Source organism: Penaeus japonicus, unplaced genomic scaffold (assembly GCF_977035675.1).
Source record: "Penaeus japonicus unplaced genomic scaffold, GWHDUDI00000001_assembly GWHDUDI00000017, whole genome shotgun sequence".
Classification (NCBI taxonomy): domain Eukaryota; kingdom Metazoa; phylum Arthropoda; class Malacostraca; order Decapoda; family Penaeidae; genus Penaeus; species Penaeus japonicus.
In genome coordinates this window covers 26252246-26269745 of record NW_028234419.1, presented here as the reverse complement: position 1 = coordinate 26269745, position 17500 = coordinate 26252246, and the positions used below count along the sequence as shown (strand labels likewise).

Here is a 17500-nt window from a genome sequence, read left to right as displayed (position 1 = left end):
TTTTTCTCTCCCTTCTCCTCCCCTCCTATTCCCCATCTCCTCCCTTTCTCTCTCCCTTCTCCTCTCCTCCCTCCTCTTTACATCCATCTTTCCCCTTCTCCTCCCTCCTCTCCTACGTCTTCTCTTCTCCAGTTGCATTCCCTCTCAACTATCGCCATGTCTTCTCCGAATCTCCCCTCTCTATCTTCCCTCTCCTCCTCTCCTCCCTTCTCCTCTCGGCCTCTCCTGGCTCCCATCTCCTCCCTTTCCCTCCTCCCATCCCCACCTTCCTCCTCTTCCATCCCCCCCCGTTCCCTCTCCTCCTCCTCTTTATTCCTCTTCTCCATCCCCATCGATGGAGAATCCTCCCTTTCTCTCTCCCTTCTCCTCTCTTCATCTCCCTTTCCCTCTCCCTTTCTCCTCTCTTTATCTCCCTTTCCTTCGCCCTCTCCGTCGCACGCAACAAGCCTGTCCATGAAAACGATGCGTCTGAGATTTCTAGCCTCGGGGGAAACATGTCGATTCGTCAAGCCGAATGAAACACGATTCCTAGTCACCCTCCCCCCCCCCACCCCCCACTCCCTCACCCTAGATTCCCTACTTCCCCCCCCCCACCCCCTCACCTCACCCTAGATTCCCTACTCCACCCCCCTCCCCATCCCACCACCAACCACCCTCACTTCACCTCCACCACCCCCTCAACCTCACCCATTGCTCTTGTCCTTCCCCTTCTCCCTCCTATTCTTCTATTTCTCCTTCTTCTTCTTTTCCTTCTTTTTCATTCACCGTTCGTTTCTTCTCCTCCCCTTTATAATTTTTTTTTCTTTTTGAGCATCTCTCTTCCTCCCCCCCCCCCCCCCTCCTATCTGCTCCTTTTCCCCTATTGCCCCAATTCCTTCTCGCCTCTTTTATTTTCCTTCTGTATTCCCTTCACCCTTCCCCCTTTCCACTGCCCCTCCTCCTTCCTCTCACTCCCCCCCTTTCTTCTGCCCCCCCTGCTCTACACCTTAAGGGCACCCCCTTATCACTTCTACCCCTCCTCTCTCCTCCCCTCTTCCCTCCCACTACCCTTCCCCTCCTACACCTTATAGACACCCCCTCATCACTTCTCCCCACCTTCTTCCCTCTACCCCTACCCCTCCCCTTCCCCCCACCCCCCACCCCTCTTGGCTTATCTCTCGAGAGGACGAAGCGACAAAGACGGGAAGAGATGTCGGTAAGCGCTCACGGGCTCCGGCCAACAATGCGTGAATGTTGTATAGTGGTTTGTGTGTGTATTGGAGAGGAGTAGGGGTGGGGAAGGGGGAGGTAGGGGGAGAGAGAGGAGAGGAGGGGGTGAGGAGGGGATGAGGAGGGCGAGAAAGAAGGGGAGACAAAAAAATAGGAAAGAAGAATAGAAGGGAGGGAGATAAGTATATATATATATATGTATATATATATATATATATATATATATATATATATATATATATATATATATATAGAGTATATATAATATATATATATATTATATATATATATATATATATATATATAGAGAGAGAGAGAGAGAGAGAGAGAGAGAGAGAGAGAGAGAGAGAGAATGAAAGAAAGAGAGAGAATGAAAGAGAGAGAGAATGAGAGAGAGAGAGAGAGAGAGAGAGAGAGAGAGAGAGAGAGAGAGAGAGAGAGAGAGAGAGAGAGAGAGAGAGAGAGAGAGAGAGAAGAGAGAAGGAAGAGAGAAGGAAGAGAGAAGGAGGAGAGAAGGAAGAGAGAAGGAAGAGAGAAGGAAGAGAAAATGAAAAAGAGAGAGGAAGAGAGAGAAAGATAATGAGAGAGAGAGAGATAAATAGAGAGAGACAGAGAAGACAAGAGGAAAATCAAAGCGAATGTTCCCTCGAGGTGTTCAAAGGAAGAGGGAGATGAGGAACGCAGATAGAACACAGAGAAGAGACGAAGATAAGGGCAAGAGGCGACAGGAAACTATGGGTAAGGGGAGGGGATGATAATAGAGAGGGGAAGGGGAAGGAGAGAGGAGGGGATGATAATGGAGGGGGGAGGGACATGGGATGAAGGAAGGATGCAGGATAATAAAAAAAGTGGGGGAGGAGAGGATGCAGGATAGCAGGAAAGGGGGGGGGGGGGGTAGGATAATAGGAAAGGACGGAGAAGGGGGTGCAAGTTAATAGGAAGGGAGGAAGACGCAAATACAAGAAAATAGGATGGGGGGGATAATAGGGGGTGGGGGGGTGGGGGGGGGGCGCACATGTACATTAGTATGGAGTGGCAACTTGCTGAGCTTAACTTAGGCTTCGATATGGTTGGAACATCTTGGAGAATAATGATAAAGAAGAAGGGAAGGGAACTGAAGATGATCGGAAGGGAAGCATAAGGGGGATATAGGATGGGAAATGGGGATGGAGGATAATAGGAAGGGACAGAGAAGAGGTAAATAGGAAGGGACGGAGAAGGGGAGTATAGGAAGAGGAAAGGGGATGAAGGATAATAGGGAGGGACGTAGAAAGGGGTGAATAGGAAGGGACAAAGGAGTGAATAGGAAGGGACGAAGAAAGGGGTGAATAAGAAGGGACGAAGAAAGGGGTAAATAAGAAAGGACGAAGAAAGGGGTGAATAGGAATGGACGAGGAAAGAAGTGAATACGAAGGGACGAATAAAGGGGTGAATAAGAAGTGGAGCGAAAAGGAAAAGGGAACAGGTGTGAATAGGAAGGACGAAGAAAGGGGTGAAGAAGGGAATCCGTGACAACGAAGGGGACGAAGAAAGGGTTGAATAAAGAAGTGACGAAGAAAGGGTGTGAATAAGAAGGGACGAAGAGGGGGTGAATGGAAGGGACCGAAAAAAGGGAAGTGAATTGGAAGGGACGTAGAAAGGATTGATAGAAGGGACGAAGAGAAAGGGGTCAATAGGAGGGGAACGGAAAAAAAGGAGTGAATAAGAAGGACGAAAGAAAGGGGTGAAATAGGAAGAGGCGAAGAAAGGAGAGGTGGAATAAGAAGGGACAAAGAAAGGGATCGTGTGAATAGGAAGGGACGAAGAAAGGGGTGAATAAGAAGGGACGAAGAAAGGGGTAAATAAGAAAGGACGAAGAAAGGGGTGAATAGGAATGGACGAGGAAAGAAGTGAATACGAAGGGACGAATAAAGGGGTGAATAAGAAGGGACGAAGAAAAGGGGTGAATAGGAAGGGACGAAGAAAGGGGTGAATACGAAGGGACGAAGAAAGGGGTGAATAAGAAGTGACGAAGAAAGGGGTGAATAAGAAGGGACGAAGAAAGGGGGTGAATAGGAAGGGACGAAAAAAGGGGTGAATAGGAAGGGACGTAGAAAGGAGTGAATAAGAAGGGACGAAGAAAGGGGTCAATAGGAGGGGACGAAAAAAAGGAGTGAATAAGAAAGGACGAAGAAAGGGGTGAATAGGAAGAGACGAAGAAAGGAGTGAATAAGAAGGGGGGGTCGAGAAGGGTAATAAAAGGGAACGAAGAAAGGGGTGATTAAGAAGGGAAGAATGAAAAGGGTGAATAAGTAGGGAGAAGATAGGAGTGAATAAGAAAGGACAAGAAAGGGGTGAATAGAAGGTGACTAAGAAAGGAGTGAATAAGAAGGGACGAAGAAAGGCGTGAATAAAAGGACTGAAGAAAGGGGTGGAAGAAGAAGGGACGAAGAAATGGGGTGAATAGGATGAGACGAAGAAAGGAGTAATAAGAAGGACGAAGAAAGGGGTGAATAGAAGGGGACAAGAAAGGGGTGAATAAGAAGGACGAAGAAAGGGGTGAATAGAAGGGAAGAAGAAAGGAGAGAGTAAGAAGGGACGAAGAAAGGGGGTGAATAGGAAGGGACGAAAAAAGGAGTGAATAAAAGGGACGAAGAAAGGGTGAATAGGAAAGACGAAGAAAGGAGTGAATAAGATGGGACTAAGAAAGGGGTGAATAAGAAGGGACAAGAAAGGGGTGAATAGAAGGGACAAGAAAGGTGAATAGGAAGAGACGAAAAAGGAGTAATAAAAAAGGAACGAAGAAAGGGGTAATAGGAAAAGACGAAGAAAGGAGTGAATAAGAAGGGACGAAGAAAGGGTGAATATGAAGGGACAAAAAGGAGTGACTAAGAAAGACTGAAGAAAGGGTGAATAGGAAGAAGACGAAGAAAGGTAGTGAATAAGAAGGGACGAAGAAAGGGGTGAATAAGAAGGGACGAAGCAAGGGGTGAAAAGGAAGGGACGAAGAAAGAGTGAATAAGAAAGGAACGAGAGAAAGGGTGAATAGGAAGGAACGATGGAAAGGAGTGAAAAGAAGGGAAGAAGAAAGGGTGGAATAAGACAGGAACAAGAAAGGGTGAATAGGAAGGAAACGAGAAAAGGAGTGAAAAAGAAAGGACGAAGAAGGTTGAATAGGAAGGGAAACGAATGAAAGTGAGTGAATGACACGGTACGAAGAAAGGGGTGAATAGGAAGGGACGAAGAAAGGGGTGAATAGGAAGGGACGAAGAAAGGGGTGAATAAGAAGGGACGAAGAAAGGGGTGAATAGGAAGAGACGAAGAAAGGAGTGAATAAGAAAGGACGAAGAAAGGGGTGAATAGGAAGGGACGAAGAAAGGGGTGAATAAGAAGGGACGAAGAAAGGGGTGAATAAGAAGGGACGAAGAAAGGAGTGAATAAGAAAGGACGAAGAAAGGGGTGAATAGGAAGAGACGAAGAAAGGAGTGAATAAGAAAGGACGAAGAAAGGGGTGAATAGGAAGGGACGAAGAAAGGGGTGAATAAGAAGTGACGTAGAAAAGGAGTGAATAAGAAAGGACGAAGAAAGGGGTGAATAAGAAAGGACGAAGAAAGGGGTGAATAAGAAGGGACGAAGAAAGGGGTGAATAGGAAGGGACGAAGAAAGGGGTGAATAGGAAGGGACGAAGAAAGGGGTGAATAAGAAAGGACGTAGAAAAGGGGTCAATAAGAAAGGACGAAGAAAGGGGTGAATAGGAAGGGACGAAGAAAGGGGTGAATAGGGAGTAGCCGCGAAATTAAGAAGCTGCATCCCGGTCTCGGCAAAGTTCAACGGCGTTTGGGCGAACTTGCGTCGGGATTACGAGAGACTACACCGACCCCTCATTTCAAGACTGAAGGGAGAGAGGAAAGGGATGGGGGAGGAAGAGGAGGAGGAGGAGGAGGAGGAGGAGGAGGAGGAGGAGGAGGAGGAGGAGGAGGAGGAGGAGGAAGGGGAAGAGGAAGAGGAGGAAAAGAAGGATGAGAAGGAGGAGGAGAAAGAAGATGAGTAATTGGAGGAAAAGGAAGAAGAAGAAGAAGAAGGAGAAGAGGAAGAGTAGGAGATGGAGGAGGAGATAAAAGCGGTGGAAGAGGAGGACGAGGAAGAGGAGGAAAAGGAGAGAAATAAAGAGGAGGAGGAGGAGGGGGAGAGTGCGAAGAAAAAGAGGAAGAAAAGAAAGAAATAAAGGAGAAAATGAAACTGATACAAAGAATAAGAGAAAGAACAGCATAAAGAAAAAGAAAAAGAAGAAGAAACGAACAAGTAGAAGAAAACCTCACAAAAATCTCCAACACTTCGCACTGAATCCGTCTTTGCTACACACATTCTTAATCTAATACTCAGCTATTACAGTACACCCTACACCCCACACCTTTGAACACTGATGATTACACCTGCTTACCGCCTCATCCCCTTCCCCATGAAGCCGCCATAAACCTCGCCGCCCGCCGCCCATCACCCCGGGGCTTCCAGATTGCAATGAACCCGAGCCGGAAGCTCTAATTTATTTCCCGGCGCTTGTTCGTAAGCCATAGGGCGGGATATTACCCATTAAGATCGTAGGAGTAACGCCTTTATGTCCTCCTGGCATTGGGCGCCTGGGTGGGCTATGGGCTTACTCGGTGTCAAAGTCCCGCGAAATGGCTGTTTTTAGTTAGCAAAGTGAGCTCATAAATTTTACGAGCCTTTTTTCGGGGCAAGAGGAAGCCATTAGGTAACCGTAACTCGCGTTTTTTGCCGACGTTCGCAGGCTGTGTTGCCGGTCGGTGGATCGGCTGTGCATTAGCAATACATTATGAGGCAAGGATAGAGTGCAGACAGCCCGCGGGTCGGGTGGGAGGAGGACTCACCTGTAGGAGGCACGGATGAGGTCGGGAAGAAACTGGGAGGCGCCGGCGTGGTGGTGGTAGTTGTGGTGGGTCGGTGGCGCGGCACGGGCGTGGTGGAGGTGGTGGTGTGGTAGTGCGGCGGCGGCGGCGGGGCGGAGTCACAGCACTCGCGATCCGGGAACTCCGACGCCCGCACCCCGACGCGCGCGTGCAAGCTCGCCAGCAGGAGTAGCAGCACCACGAGCCAGGTACCCCCGTGGCTGCGGCGCCCGCTCGTCAGCGCGGGCGCCGCGGGGGCTTTGCCTGCGGCTGACCCTTCTGGAGTGACGGGCGAGGCAAAGAAAGTTCTAACTGCGGGCGTGGTGGGCGAGGGCGCGCTGTCACTAACACTCACTACGCTTCCTATGGAGCTCATGCCCATGCCCATGCCCGCCGCGTGTCCAGAGGGCGTGGTCCGGCATCGGGCGATACTGCGTGTCCACGAGTTCCCGGACCCCTACAGCACGAGCTAACAACAACTGATCCCTTTTTTTTTTGATTCACACTATTCTTAACATCAGATCGCGGACGCCGCTGCCGGCCGCCTCCACGTCGCGCTCCGCGACCGCTTGATGCGCAGAGCGTCTCTCGCCACGCCCGGGGCTCCTCCTGCACCGCCGTCGGTGCGGCTCGTGCTGCTAAAGTCTGCCAAGTGATCCGAAAGCGCCTCTCGCGACGCGCCCCGCCGGCCACAGTAGGAGCCGCCATGATATCCCTTATCACCAAGGACCTTGATATGTTGGTGGGGCCGAACGCGGGCGGGCGGGCGGCCCCCCCTCGCGACGGGCGCCGAGGGGGTCTCGCAAGGCTCGGCGCCCCCGAGGGCTAAGGCGAATGTCATGTGATTCTTAGGTGACAGGTGTGAGCGTGAGTCCTCGCCTCCTGCCTTCCCTTCCCTCCCGAAGGCCGCGGGACCCGAGGGAGAGAGAAGAGGAAAAAGAAGGAGGGCGGGGAGAGGAGCGACGTCCTCGGGGGAGGGCCTCGAGGCCTGCTCGGGGCGGCCGCCTCCCGAGGGCACGCGTCCGGGCGCGCACGCGTCAGCTCCCTCCGTCATGGTGGCCGAAGTCGAGGTCGAGGGCAAGAAGGGCACGGCGCTGTCGAGCGCTGGCGGCGTCAGGGGGGCCTGGAGGCCGTCAGAAGCAGCAGGGGGGGCACGGCGACTGGGGCATGGCACTGTCTTGCCCATGGCGGCGCTGGCCCTTACAGGAAGCATCTGTGGACGAAGAGCCACCACACCTGGACACAAGAGCCGCCGATACAAGCATCTTTGTTCTGCTTAATCCTTGGTCCGGCGCTGCTGTGCGGCTTTGGCGGCATCGCTCGTGCACATGAGCCTCGGTTGCTCTCACTGATTTGCTAAATTATTCTGAAAATATCAAAATATATTCGGTTTTATCGCAGGTCACAATACCACTCGAGTCCTTTTACAACATCAAGAGAAAGAAAAACACTCAAGATAGCGACCTTGCGGGTTCGTTTGTTCTTTCAGTAAAACTAATCGGCGCTTAGATAAACACAACAAAATATCTTCTTTTACTATAAAAAAAAAGATGCGACTACATCAGTATATCGCAGTATAACAGCCCTGAGGTATACGTTCCAACAATAACCGATGTAGATAAAAAATAAACACACACGCACACGCACACGGGAGGTGGAGGTGGAGGTGGAGGTGGAGGTGGAGGTGGAGGTGGAGGTGGAGGTGGAGGTGGAGGTGGAGGTGGAGGTGGAGGTGGAGGTGGAGGTGGAGGTGGAGGTGGAGGTGGAGGTGGAGGTGGAGGTGGAGGTGGAGGTGGAGGTGGAGGTGGAGGTGGAGGTGGAGGTGGAGGTGGAGGTGGAGGTGGAGGTGGAGGTGGAGGTGGAGGTGGAGGTGGAGGTGGAGGTGGAGGTGGAGGTGGAGGTGGAGGTGGAGGTGGAGGTGGAGGTGGAGGTGGAGGTGGAGGTGGAGGTGGAGGTGGAGGTGGAGGTGGAGGTGGAGGTGGAGGTGGAGGTGGAGGTGGAGGTGGAGGTGGAGGTGGAGGTGGAGGTGGAGGTGGAGGTGGAGGTGGAGGTGGAGGTGGAGGTGGAGGTGGAGGTGGAGGTGGAGGTGGAGGTGGAGGTGGAGGTGGAGGTGGAGGTGGAGGTGGAGGTGGAGGTGGAGGTGGAGGTAGAGGTGGAGGTGGAGGTGGAGGTGGAGGTGGAGGTGGAGGTGGAGGTGGAGGTGGAGGTGGAGGTGGAGGTGGAGGTGGAGGTGGAGGTGGAGGTGGAGGTGGAGGTGGAGGTGGAGGTGGAGGTGGAGGTGGAGGTGGAGGTGGAGGTGGAGGTGGAGGTGGAGGTGGAGGTGGAGGTGGAGGTGGAGGTGGAGGTGGAGGTGGAGGTGGCGGTGGAGGTGGAGGTGGAGGTGGAGGTGGAGGTGGAGGTGGAGGTGGAGGTGGAGGTGGAGGTGGAGGTGGAGGTGGAGGTGGAGGTGGAGGTGGAGGTGGAGGTGGAGGTGGAGGTGGAGGTGGAGGTGGAGGTGGAGGTGGAGGTGGAGGTGGAGGTGGAGGTGGAGGTGGAGGTGGAGGTGGAGGTGGAGGTGGAGGTGGAGGTGGAGGTGGAGGTGGAGGTGGAGGTGGAGGTGGAGGTGGAGGTGGAGGTGGAGGTGGAGGTGGAGGTGGAGGTGGAGGTGGAGGTGGAGGTGGAGGTGGAGGTGGAGGTGGAGGTGGAGGTGGAGGTGGAGGTGGAGGTGGAGGTGGAGGTGGAGGTGCAGGTGGAGGTGGAGGTGGAGGTGGAGGTGGAGGTGGAGGTGGAGGTGGAGGTGGAGGTGGAGGTGGAGGTGGAGGTGGAGGTGGAGGTGGAGGTGGAGGTGGAGGTGGAGGTGGAGGTGGAGGTGGAGGTGGAGGTGTTGGAGGGGGAGGGGGAGGGGGAGGTGGAGGTGGAGGTGGAGGTGGAGGTGGAGGTGGAGGTGGAGGTGGAGGTGGAGGTGGAGGTGGAGGTGGAGGTGGAGGTGGAGGTGGAGGTGGGGGTGGAGGTGGAGGTGGAGGTGGAGGTGGAGGTGGAGGTGGAGGTGGAGGTGGAGGTGGAGGTGGAGGTGGAGGTGGAGGTGGAGGTGGAGGTGGAGGTGGAGGTGGAGGTGGAGGTTTGAAGTTGGAGGGGAGAGGGGTGGGGGTGGAGGTGGGGATGGGAAGGGGGTGGAGGTGGAGGTGGAGGTGGGGGCGGGGGTGGGGATGGGGAGGGGGTGGGAAGGGGTGAACCTCGAGGTTGGGTGGCTGGGTGGGCTGACGTGAGGTTTAAAAAGAGGGTGGGGAAAGTTGGAAGCTGGAGGTGGGCTGAAGAGAGAGGGTTGAAACTAATCGTGCGGTGGGGGTTATAGAAAGTCTGAAGCTTAGGGTTTTCAGGATAGGGAGAGGCTTAGAGTTTGGGATAGAGTCGGGTGGATAGGATAGGAAGAGATTCGAAGATAAGGCTTGAATGGAAATTAGGATAACGAAAGGAGGTGGAGTGGGAGGAGTGTGGAGTGTGGAGTTTCTTCCTTCTTGGTCTTTGTGAGTTAGATGAGTTCTTTCCTTGTTAGTTGTCTCTTCTATCGCGGATGAATTGCTTTCATATTTGTTCATGTTTCTATTGTAATATTTCTGTCCATTTCTCCTTCCTCAATTTTTCTTCCTCTTCTTTTTCTCCTTCCTCAGTTTTTCTACCTCTTCTTCTTTATTTCCGTCTCTTCCTTTAAAGTCTCACGCACATGCGACCGCACGCACAAAAGCACATCTATGCACTGATTTTAAAATTCAATTGAAGCTAAAAGGGTCACATTAATTACTGATGGACCTATTTTTCTGACGAAGGATTTTAAGTGTGATGGAACTCGACGTTCACGCAGCGGGATTCCCTTTGCCTTAAACACACACACGGACACGCACAAACACATACACACACACGCACACGCACATACACATACACATACACACACGCACACACACACACACACACACAAACATACACATACACATACACATACACACACACACGTGCTCCTGCTTGCTTATACACTAGGCTGGAAAGTCTACGGATAACTCCAGCCATGTTTCAATAACGTTACTTCTTGACTGCAACGAAGAATATAAATGAAAACTTGAATATATGTAATCATTTCATATCATCAAATTCACTAAAAGATGTACATATGCTGTATCGGATAGTCAGTATGTAATATCCTATCATAAACATTTATCAAATATAATTTCCGTTTGATACACAAAAGAATATGATCATGTTACCTTGATTTGTAATATAATGTTACCAACAATTTCATGACCCTATGTCAATGTATCAAAGCTTGCTCATGCCTGTGCAGTTAGCCGGGGGGGGGGGGAAGTAAAGAACTAAACTAAACTAAATTACTTGTAGACTTGGTGAATCCCACTCGCCAGGCATTATAATACTTTTTTTAAGAAAAAAAAATCTGGATTAATAATGACTTAATTCTATCTCTAGAGAAATCTTATATATATACCTGCAAAATTTCCAATATTTATCTCAATGCAAGCACGTTGAACAAATAACTCGACGGATATTCAGCATTACGTATTCCGTAAAAAAATAACTTCATCAAATTCACGCTAAAATAAATTTAGACTTTGAACAACAAGATCTATCAAACGCTTAAGTCATTGTAAAGGTTAAAACTAATTTTAGGTGACAGCGATATGATTGCTCAAAGCGACTCCGTTGTCTATCTAAACCATAGTTCAAGCACATATCGATAACAAACGCCAGTGTTAATAAGTGAGAGACGGATATCACAGTACTCAATTTAGTCATCAATTAAAGGAAGTGTGGATAGTTGATAGGGATGCAAGTTGCTCACACGGATCCCAGGTAAGCGGGCACTGGTCGGGCATTGCAAGAACTGCAATTAAGAGCCGCGGGAATAACGTTTCAATCAGCTGCACTGGAAGCATTGCAGTCGTGAGGTTTAATCAGATTCTTAATGTTACTATTGCAATTACTGTTATCGTTATTGTCATTATCCTTAGTATTACTATTGTTATTATCGTTATCATCATTGCAATCCTCATTATCATTATGATCAGACTATTATTACTTTCATCATTATTGCAATTATTGTTATTATTAATTCTAACTCTGTTTTTATGGTTATTGTTATTATCATAGTTATCATCAATATTATTATCATTATCATTATCATCATCATCATCATTATTATTACTATCACTTATCTTTATTGATATCATTACAGGTCCGACTGAGGTTCGGTTAATGATAACAAAGTGTAGATAATCATATAAGGAGAAAGATACCAACAGATAAAGATATTGGTATGTCACGATAATAGGAATAGAAAAATATGAAATAAAAAGGAAGAAGACAAAAATATAGTGGAAATAATTATAACAGGAAGACACGAAGAAGAAAAGATCGCAGAGGAAAGTATCAGTAAAAAAAATTAATAGCCGGAGAAGACGATAACTGTAGAAAAAAAATAGGAAACCGGAAAAAAAGAAAAGAAAAAGAGAAAAAAAGGAAAAAAAAAGAAAAAAAAAAAAGAAAAGAAAAGAAAAAGATAGAAAGAAGGAAAGACGAAGCAAGTGACCTCCCTCCCCGACGAGTTCTGACGAGGCACTTCCAGCCGCCCCTCCCAAACCACGCCCAAAGACGGTGGCAATGCCTCCCTCCTTCCCTCGATCCCTCCCCCGATGGTTTTGCTCCCTATCTCCCTCACTTCTTCCTTCACTCCTGCCCTGACTCCCTCCCTCCTTCACTCCGAGCGTTTTTATTCCTTCATATTCTTCTTTTCTTCACTCTCTCCAAGTCTCTCTTATCTTTTTTTCTTTTTTTTTCCTTGTGCTTTCTAATCCTGGCTTTCGTCCATCAGAGTCTTCGCACTTTAGTCTGTGCTCTATCCTCCGTCCATTGCGCTCCTACGCCTCCTTTGTTTGCTTCTCCTTTATTCTTCCTTCATGTCGCCTGTCAAACTACTGCCTCTTTCCCAGCTCCTTCCCTCCCTTAACCTCCTTCATCTTCGTCCCCGTTCTTCCTTCTATCTCCATTCTTCCTCCTAACTCCTCATCGATTATTCCTTCCTCCGTTTCAATCCCTCCCTCCTTCCCTCCTTTCCAACCTCCCTCCCTCCATCCCATCTTCCTTCCCTCCCTTCCAACCTCCCTTCATCCCTTCCCCCTTCCTTCCCTCTTCTCTCCATTTCCCAACTAAAACTCCTCCATACCTATTCTCTTCCCTCATTTCCAACTCCTCCTCTTCGCTCCTTCCCAACTCCCTCACCTCTTCTTCTCTAACTCCCTACATTCCCATCACTTGCCCTCCTTTCCACCCCCTCTCCATCCATTCCTCTTCCCACCCCCATCCCTCCTCCTTCCCTCCTAAACTCCCTCCATCCCATCCTCTTACCTCCTTCAACCTCCTACTCACTCCGTCTTCCCTCCTATCTCCAAACCTCCCACTCATCCCTTCTTCCTTCCCCCTTTCCAACCTCCATTTCAACTTGTACCCCCATCTTCCCTTCTCTCTCCAAGCTACTCTCCTAAACACCCTCCACCTATTTCTCATTCTCTTATCCAGACTCCAACCTTTCTTCCCTCCTTTTCCAAAACTCCCTCCCTCCCTCCCATTTCTTCCCTTCCCTCCCTTCCAAACGCTCCCTTCTCCCATGATCCCCACTGTTACCTCTCTACTTCCCATGCTTCCCTACTAAAACTCCTCCACCCATCCTCCTTCCCTCTGTTCACCCTCCTTTCCTCCTCCTCCTATCCACCCTACTCCCAGATGGCATTGCTCAGCCGCCGAGCTCCCTAAGCCTCACCTAAAGTGCCGGCGATTACGGCCTCCACTTAAGACAGATTGAACTTCCTAATTGGATAATGCGTATTCCAAAACGTGATCCTTCCTCCTGTCTCGGTGTGCATCTGTCGGCCGCTTCAAGGAGGCCCGTTGCATAAATCTCCGGCCTGTAAATTCGAGTGCAAACGTTTTGGAGACATATTGCCTCCCTAGCTCCTTTCAGGGACCATTAGTAATTCGTTTCCATGGTAGTTTGATTATAAATACAAATGAAATTTACAGATTATGTAAATTGTTGATTTAGGACTTAATCTTTACATAATAAGTAATGCTGTTAATGTTATTTGTTATATCTTCTTCTTCATACATCTTTAGTGGTTAAAAGATATACGAGCAGAATGCTTAATATTCCATCTGATATCACGTATTAGACATACCTTGTTTTGAATTATTTAAGATATACGAAAGGGAATAAAAAAAGGAAAAAAACAATAATATCTAACCTCTATGTCTTTTATCCCATCAATGTACTCCCTAAAACTATGCCCATTTTATATCAATGCATTGACTCATACCCATGCGTGCAGTGCTTGCCCGTCCATCAACTAAAGACCCACAATGCGCAACCGAACTTCACGATTATGGCCTGAGCAGTGAAAAATCGCACGTGTACTAGCGCTCTAGGAGCTCTACTGACCAAGAACGACCTCGGTTCTGTAGCTCCCCCTCTACTCCCCGCCTCCCTTCCCCCTAACTAGTGATGCTGCGGCTTACTTCCCTCTCATTCGTGCTTCGATCTCTCTTTTCTTCTGTTGCAATTTACTCTATATTCTTCTGCTGATGTCCTTCGCTTCTCTGTATTTACTCTTTCTCTCTCGGCCTATATCTTTCTCTCCTCTCCCCCTCTCCCCCCTCTCTCCCTATCCTCTCTCCCTCTCTCCCTCTCTCCCTCTCCCTCTCCCTCTCCCTCTCCCTTTTCATTCTCTCTCGCTCATCTCTTTCACCCTCTCTCACTTACCCTTTCGCCCCCCCCCCCCATCCCTCACCCTCTCCTTCCTACTGCCTCGCGTTATCTACGTTTGCCCGCCCTGTTTTTCTTTTCTTTTTTTTCTTTTTCGCTTGCAACACAAACGACACAGACTACATCACTGTGCTGTGTTGACAGTTGCTATCAAACCAACACTACCTGTCATCAAGGCCAAGCACAGAGACAATACCGAATGATGCACGAATTTTCGCTTTTGTATATTCTTCAGCATCGTGGAGAGCAAGCCCCGGCATCACGGGGCTGCGAGGCTTCCGCCTCTAGTTCGTATTCACGGCTGTGCACACATTCACGCCCCACCTTACACTTCAACGAGCGCGCGCAACATCTCAACAGGACCACCGACAACTCACACACACATACACACACAAACACAGAGAGATAGATTGAGAGAGAGAGAGAGAGAGAGAGAGAGAGAGAGAGAGAGAGAGAGAGAGAGAGAGAGAGAGAGAGAGAGAGAGAGAGAGAGAGAGAGAGAGGGAGAGAAGGAGAAAAGGAGAAAAGGAGAAAGAGAAAGAGAAGGAAAAAGAGAGAAAGAGAAGGAGAAAGAGAGAGAGAGAGACGAACATGTAAACTAATCAGTCAATTAATCAAACAATCAATGTTATAAATATTTTAGACAGATAGGCGTAGGCGTAGATGTAGATGAAGATATAGATATAGCTACAACAATCTATCTAACTATCCAAGCACTTATTCTTCCCTGCAAAAAGGGAATATAAATAAAATTTTATGTAATTATTTCATATCATTAAATGCACTAAAAGATGTACTTATGCTGTATCGGTTATTAAATTTAATTCCCTTCAAAAACCCTTTTATCAAATATTTTTTTCCGTTTGATACACAAAAGAATATGATCATTTTTCCCTTGATTTGTAATAAAGGGAAACCCCCTTTCATGACCCTATGTCAATGTATCAAAGCTTGCTCATGCCTGTGCAGTTAGCCGGGGGGGGGGGGAAATTTAAAGAAAAAACCCAAAATAATTATTTTTGTAGATTTTTTTTTGGGGGTTCAACTCCCCCAACCCAATTAAAAAAAAAATTTTTTGAAGAAAAAAAAAACCCGATTAATGCTTATTTTTGGGAAAAAATCTTTTAATATTTACCTGAAAAAATTTCCCAATATTTTTTAATCAAGAGTTGAAAAATAACTGGCGGTTATTCACCCTTCCCGTTTTCCCGAAAAAAAAAAAAAACCTTCATCAAATTCAATTTTAAAAAAAATTTCTACAAATCAAAGTTCCAAAAAAAAGCTTTTGCCATTAAAGGTAAAACTATTTTTCAGGTGAAAAAGGTTTGTTTGCAAAGCGACCCGTGCTTTTTAAACATATCGAAAAAAAACCCCCGCCGTGTTAAAAAGTGAGAGCGGTTATAAACAGTACTTTTTTAGTCATCTTTTAAAAGGAAGTGTTGATAGTTGATAGGAATGCAAGTTGCTCACACGAATCCCAGGTAAGCGGGCACTGGTCGGGCATTGCAAGAACTGCAATTAAGAGCCGCGGGAATAACGTTTCAATCAGTTGCACCGGAAGCATTGCAGTCGTGAGGTTTAATCAGATTCTTAATGTTACTATTGCAATTACTGTTATCGTTATTGTCATTATCCTTATTATTGCTATTGTTTTTATCGTTATCATCATTTTGGGGTTTTCAAAATTTTAATGATCAATTTTTTACTTTTTATCATTATTTTCATTATTTTTATTTTAATTTAACTCGTTTTTTTTTGGGTTTTTCTTTTTATCATAGCCATCATCAATATTATTATCATTATCATCATCATCATCATTATTACTATCACTTATCTTTATTGATATTATTACAAGTCCGACTGAGGTTCGGTTAATGATAACAAAGTGTAAAATTTTAAACGATATAAGGGAGAAAAAAAACCAAAAAAGATAAAAGTTTGGTAAGGGTTAAAGATAAAAGGAAAAGAAAATAAAAAAAATAAAAAGGAAGAAGACAAAAAATATAGTGGAAATAATTATAACAGGAAGACACGAAGAAGAAGAAAAGATCGTAGAAGAAAGTATCAGTAAAAGAGGAAGAATAAAAAGTCGGAGAAGACGATAACTGGAGGAAAAAAAGGAAACCGGAAAAAAAAGAAAAAAAAGAAAAAAAAAGAAAAAAAAAGAAAAAAAGATAGAAAGAAGGAAAGACGAAAAGAGGTGACCTCCCTCCCCGACGAGTTCTGACGAGGCACTTCCAGCCGCCCCTCCCAAACCACGCCCAAAGACGGTGGCAATGCCTCCCTCCCCCCCCTTTCCCCCCCCCCCTATCCCCTTTTCCTTCCCCCCCTTCCCAACCTTCCCTTCATCCCCCCCCCTTTCCTTCCCCCCTTTTCCCCCCTCCCCTTTTTCCCTTCTTTCTTTTCCTTTCCTCTCTTCCTCTCCCTTTTTTTTTTTTTCTTTTTTCCCCTTTTTTCTTCCCCCTCCCCCTTTTCTCCTTTCCCACCTTCTCCCCCTTTAACCTTCCCTCCTTCCCTTTTCCCCCCCCCTCCCCCTCCCATCCCCCTTCCCTTTTAACCCCCCTTTCCCCCTTCCCCTTTCCCCTTCCCCTTTTTCCCCTTTCCCCCCAAACTCCCCCCCTTTTTCCCTTCCCCCCTTTTCCCAACCTCCCTCCCCCCTTCCCCTTTTCCCCTTTCCCTTCCTACCCTCCCCCCTTTTTCCAACCTTCCCCCCTAAACCCTCCCCCCCAACCTCCCCCCCTCCTTCCCCCCCCAACCTTCCCTACCCCTCCCCCTTCCCCCCCCAACCTTTTCCCCCCCCCAACCCCCCTCCCCCAACCCCCCCAAACCCCCTCCTTCCACCTCCCCTTTTCCAAACCCTTCCCCCCTCCACCCACCCTCCTTCCCCCCAAAACCCATCCCCTTCCCTCCCCAATCCCCCCCTTTCCCCCCTTTTCCAAACCCCCCTCCCCCCCCACCCCCTTCCCCCCTTTAAACCCCCCCCTCCATCCCATCCTCCTTCCCTCCTTTCCAACCTCCCTCCCTCCATCCCACCCTTTTTTCCCCCCTTTTCCAAGACCCCCCTTTCCCCCCTTCCCCCTTCCCCCTCCTTTCCCCCCCCTCCCCCCCTCCACCCCTTTTCCCTTCCCTTTTTCCCCCCCCTTTTCCTCCCCAGACCTCCCCCCCTTTTCCATCCCTTTCCCCCTTCCCCCCCTTAAATCCCTTCCCCCCCCCTTCCCTTTCCCTTTCCCCTCCCTCCCCCCCCCCTTTCCCCTCCCCCCCTTCCCCCTCCCCCCCCTTTCCCCCCCCCTTCCCCCTCTTCTCCCCCAGATGGCATTCCCTCACCGCCGACCCTCCCTAACCCTTCACCAAAAAAATTTTGAAGGCGATTTAGGGCCCTCCACTTAAGACAGATTGAACTTCCTAATTGGATAATGCTAATTCCCAAAACGTGACCCCTTTCCCCCTGTCTCGGGTGTGCACCCTGCCCCGGCCGCTTCAAGGAGGCCCGCTGTATAAATCTCCGGCCTGTAAATTCGAGTGCAAACGTTTTGGAGACATATTGCCTCCCTAGCTCCTTTCAGGACGTTAGGTATGAGTGGCCTTGGGGAGGGAGGTGTATCTCTCT

General features: G+C 48.6%; 2 protein-coding genes across 7 annotated transcripts in view; both read right to left on the bottom strand.

Moving 5' to 3' along the window:
* Positions 1 to 6520, bottom strand: part of LOC122243055 (uncharacterized) — a 426227-nt gene extending 419707 nt beyond the window's left edge. For 2 of the 6 annotated variants that reach the window (XM_086546198.1, XM_043000918.2), the window contains exon 1: positions 6078 to 6520. In XM_086546198.1, coding sequence (XP_086402324.1) covers positions 6078 to 6483 — 406 coding nt within the window. In that variant the 5' untranslated portion in view covers positions 6484 to 6520. The remainder of the gene's footprint in view (positions 1 to 6077) is intronic. The other 4 variants (XM_086546199.1, XM_043000624.2, XM_086546197.1 and 1 more) reach the window with 3 other exon arrangements.
* A 92-nt stretch (positions 6521 to 6612) lies between these two features.
* LOC147470108 (uncharacterized) overlaps positions 6613 to 17500 on the bottom strand; it is a 595054-nt gene continuing 584166 nt past the window's right edge. The window contains exon 5 of the mRNA XM_086545798.1: positions 6613 to 7461. Within this exon, the coding sequence (XP_086401924.1) occupies positions 6613 to 7308 (696 nt within the window). The 5' untranslated portion in view covers positions 7309 to 7461. The remainder of the gene's footprint in view (positions 7462 to 17500) is intronic.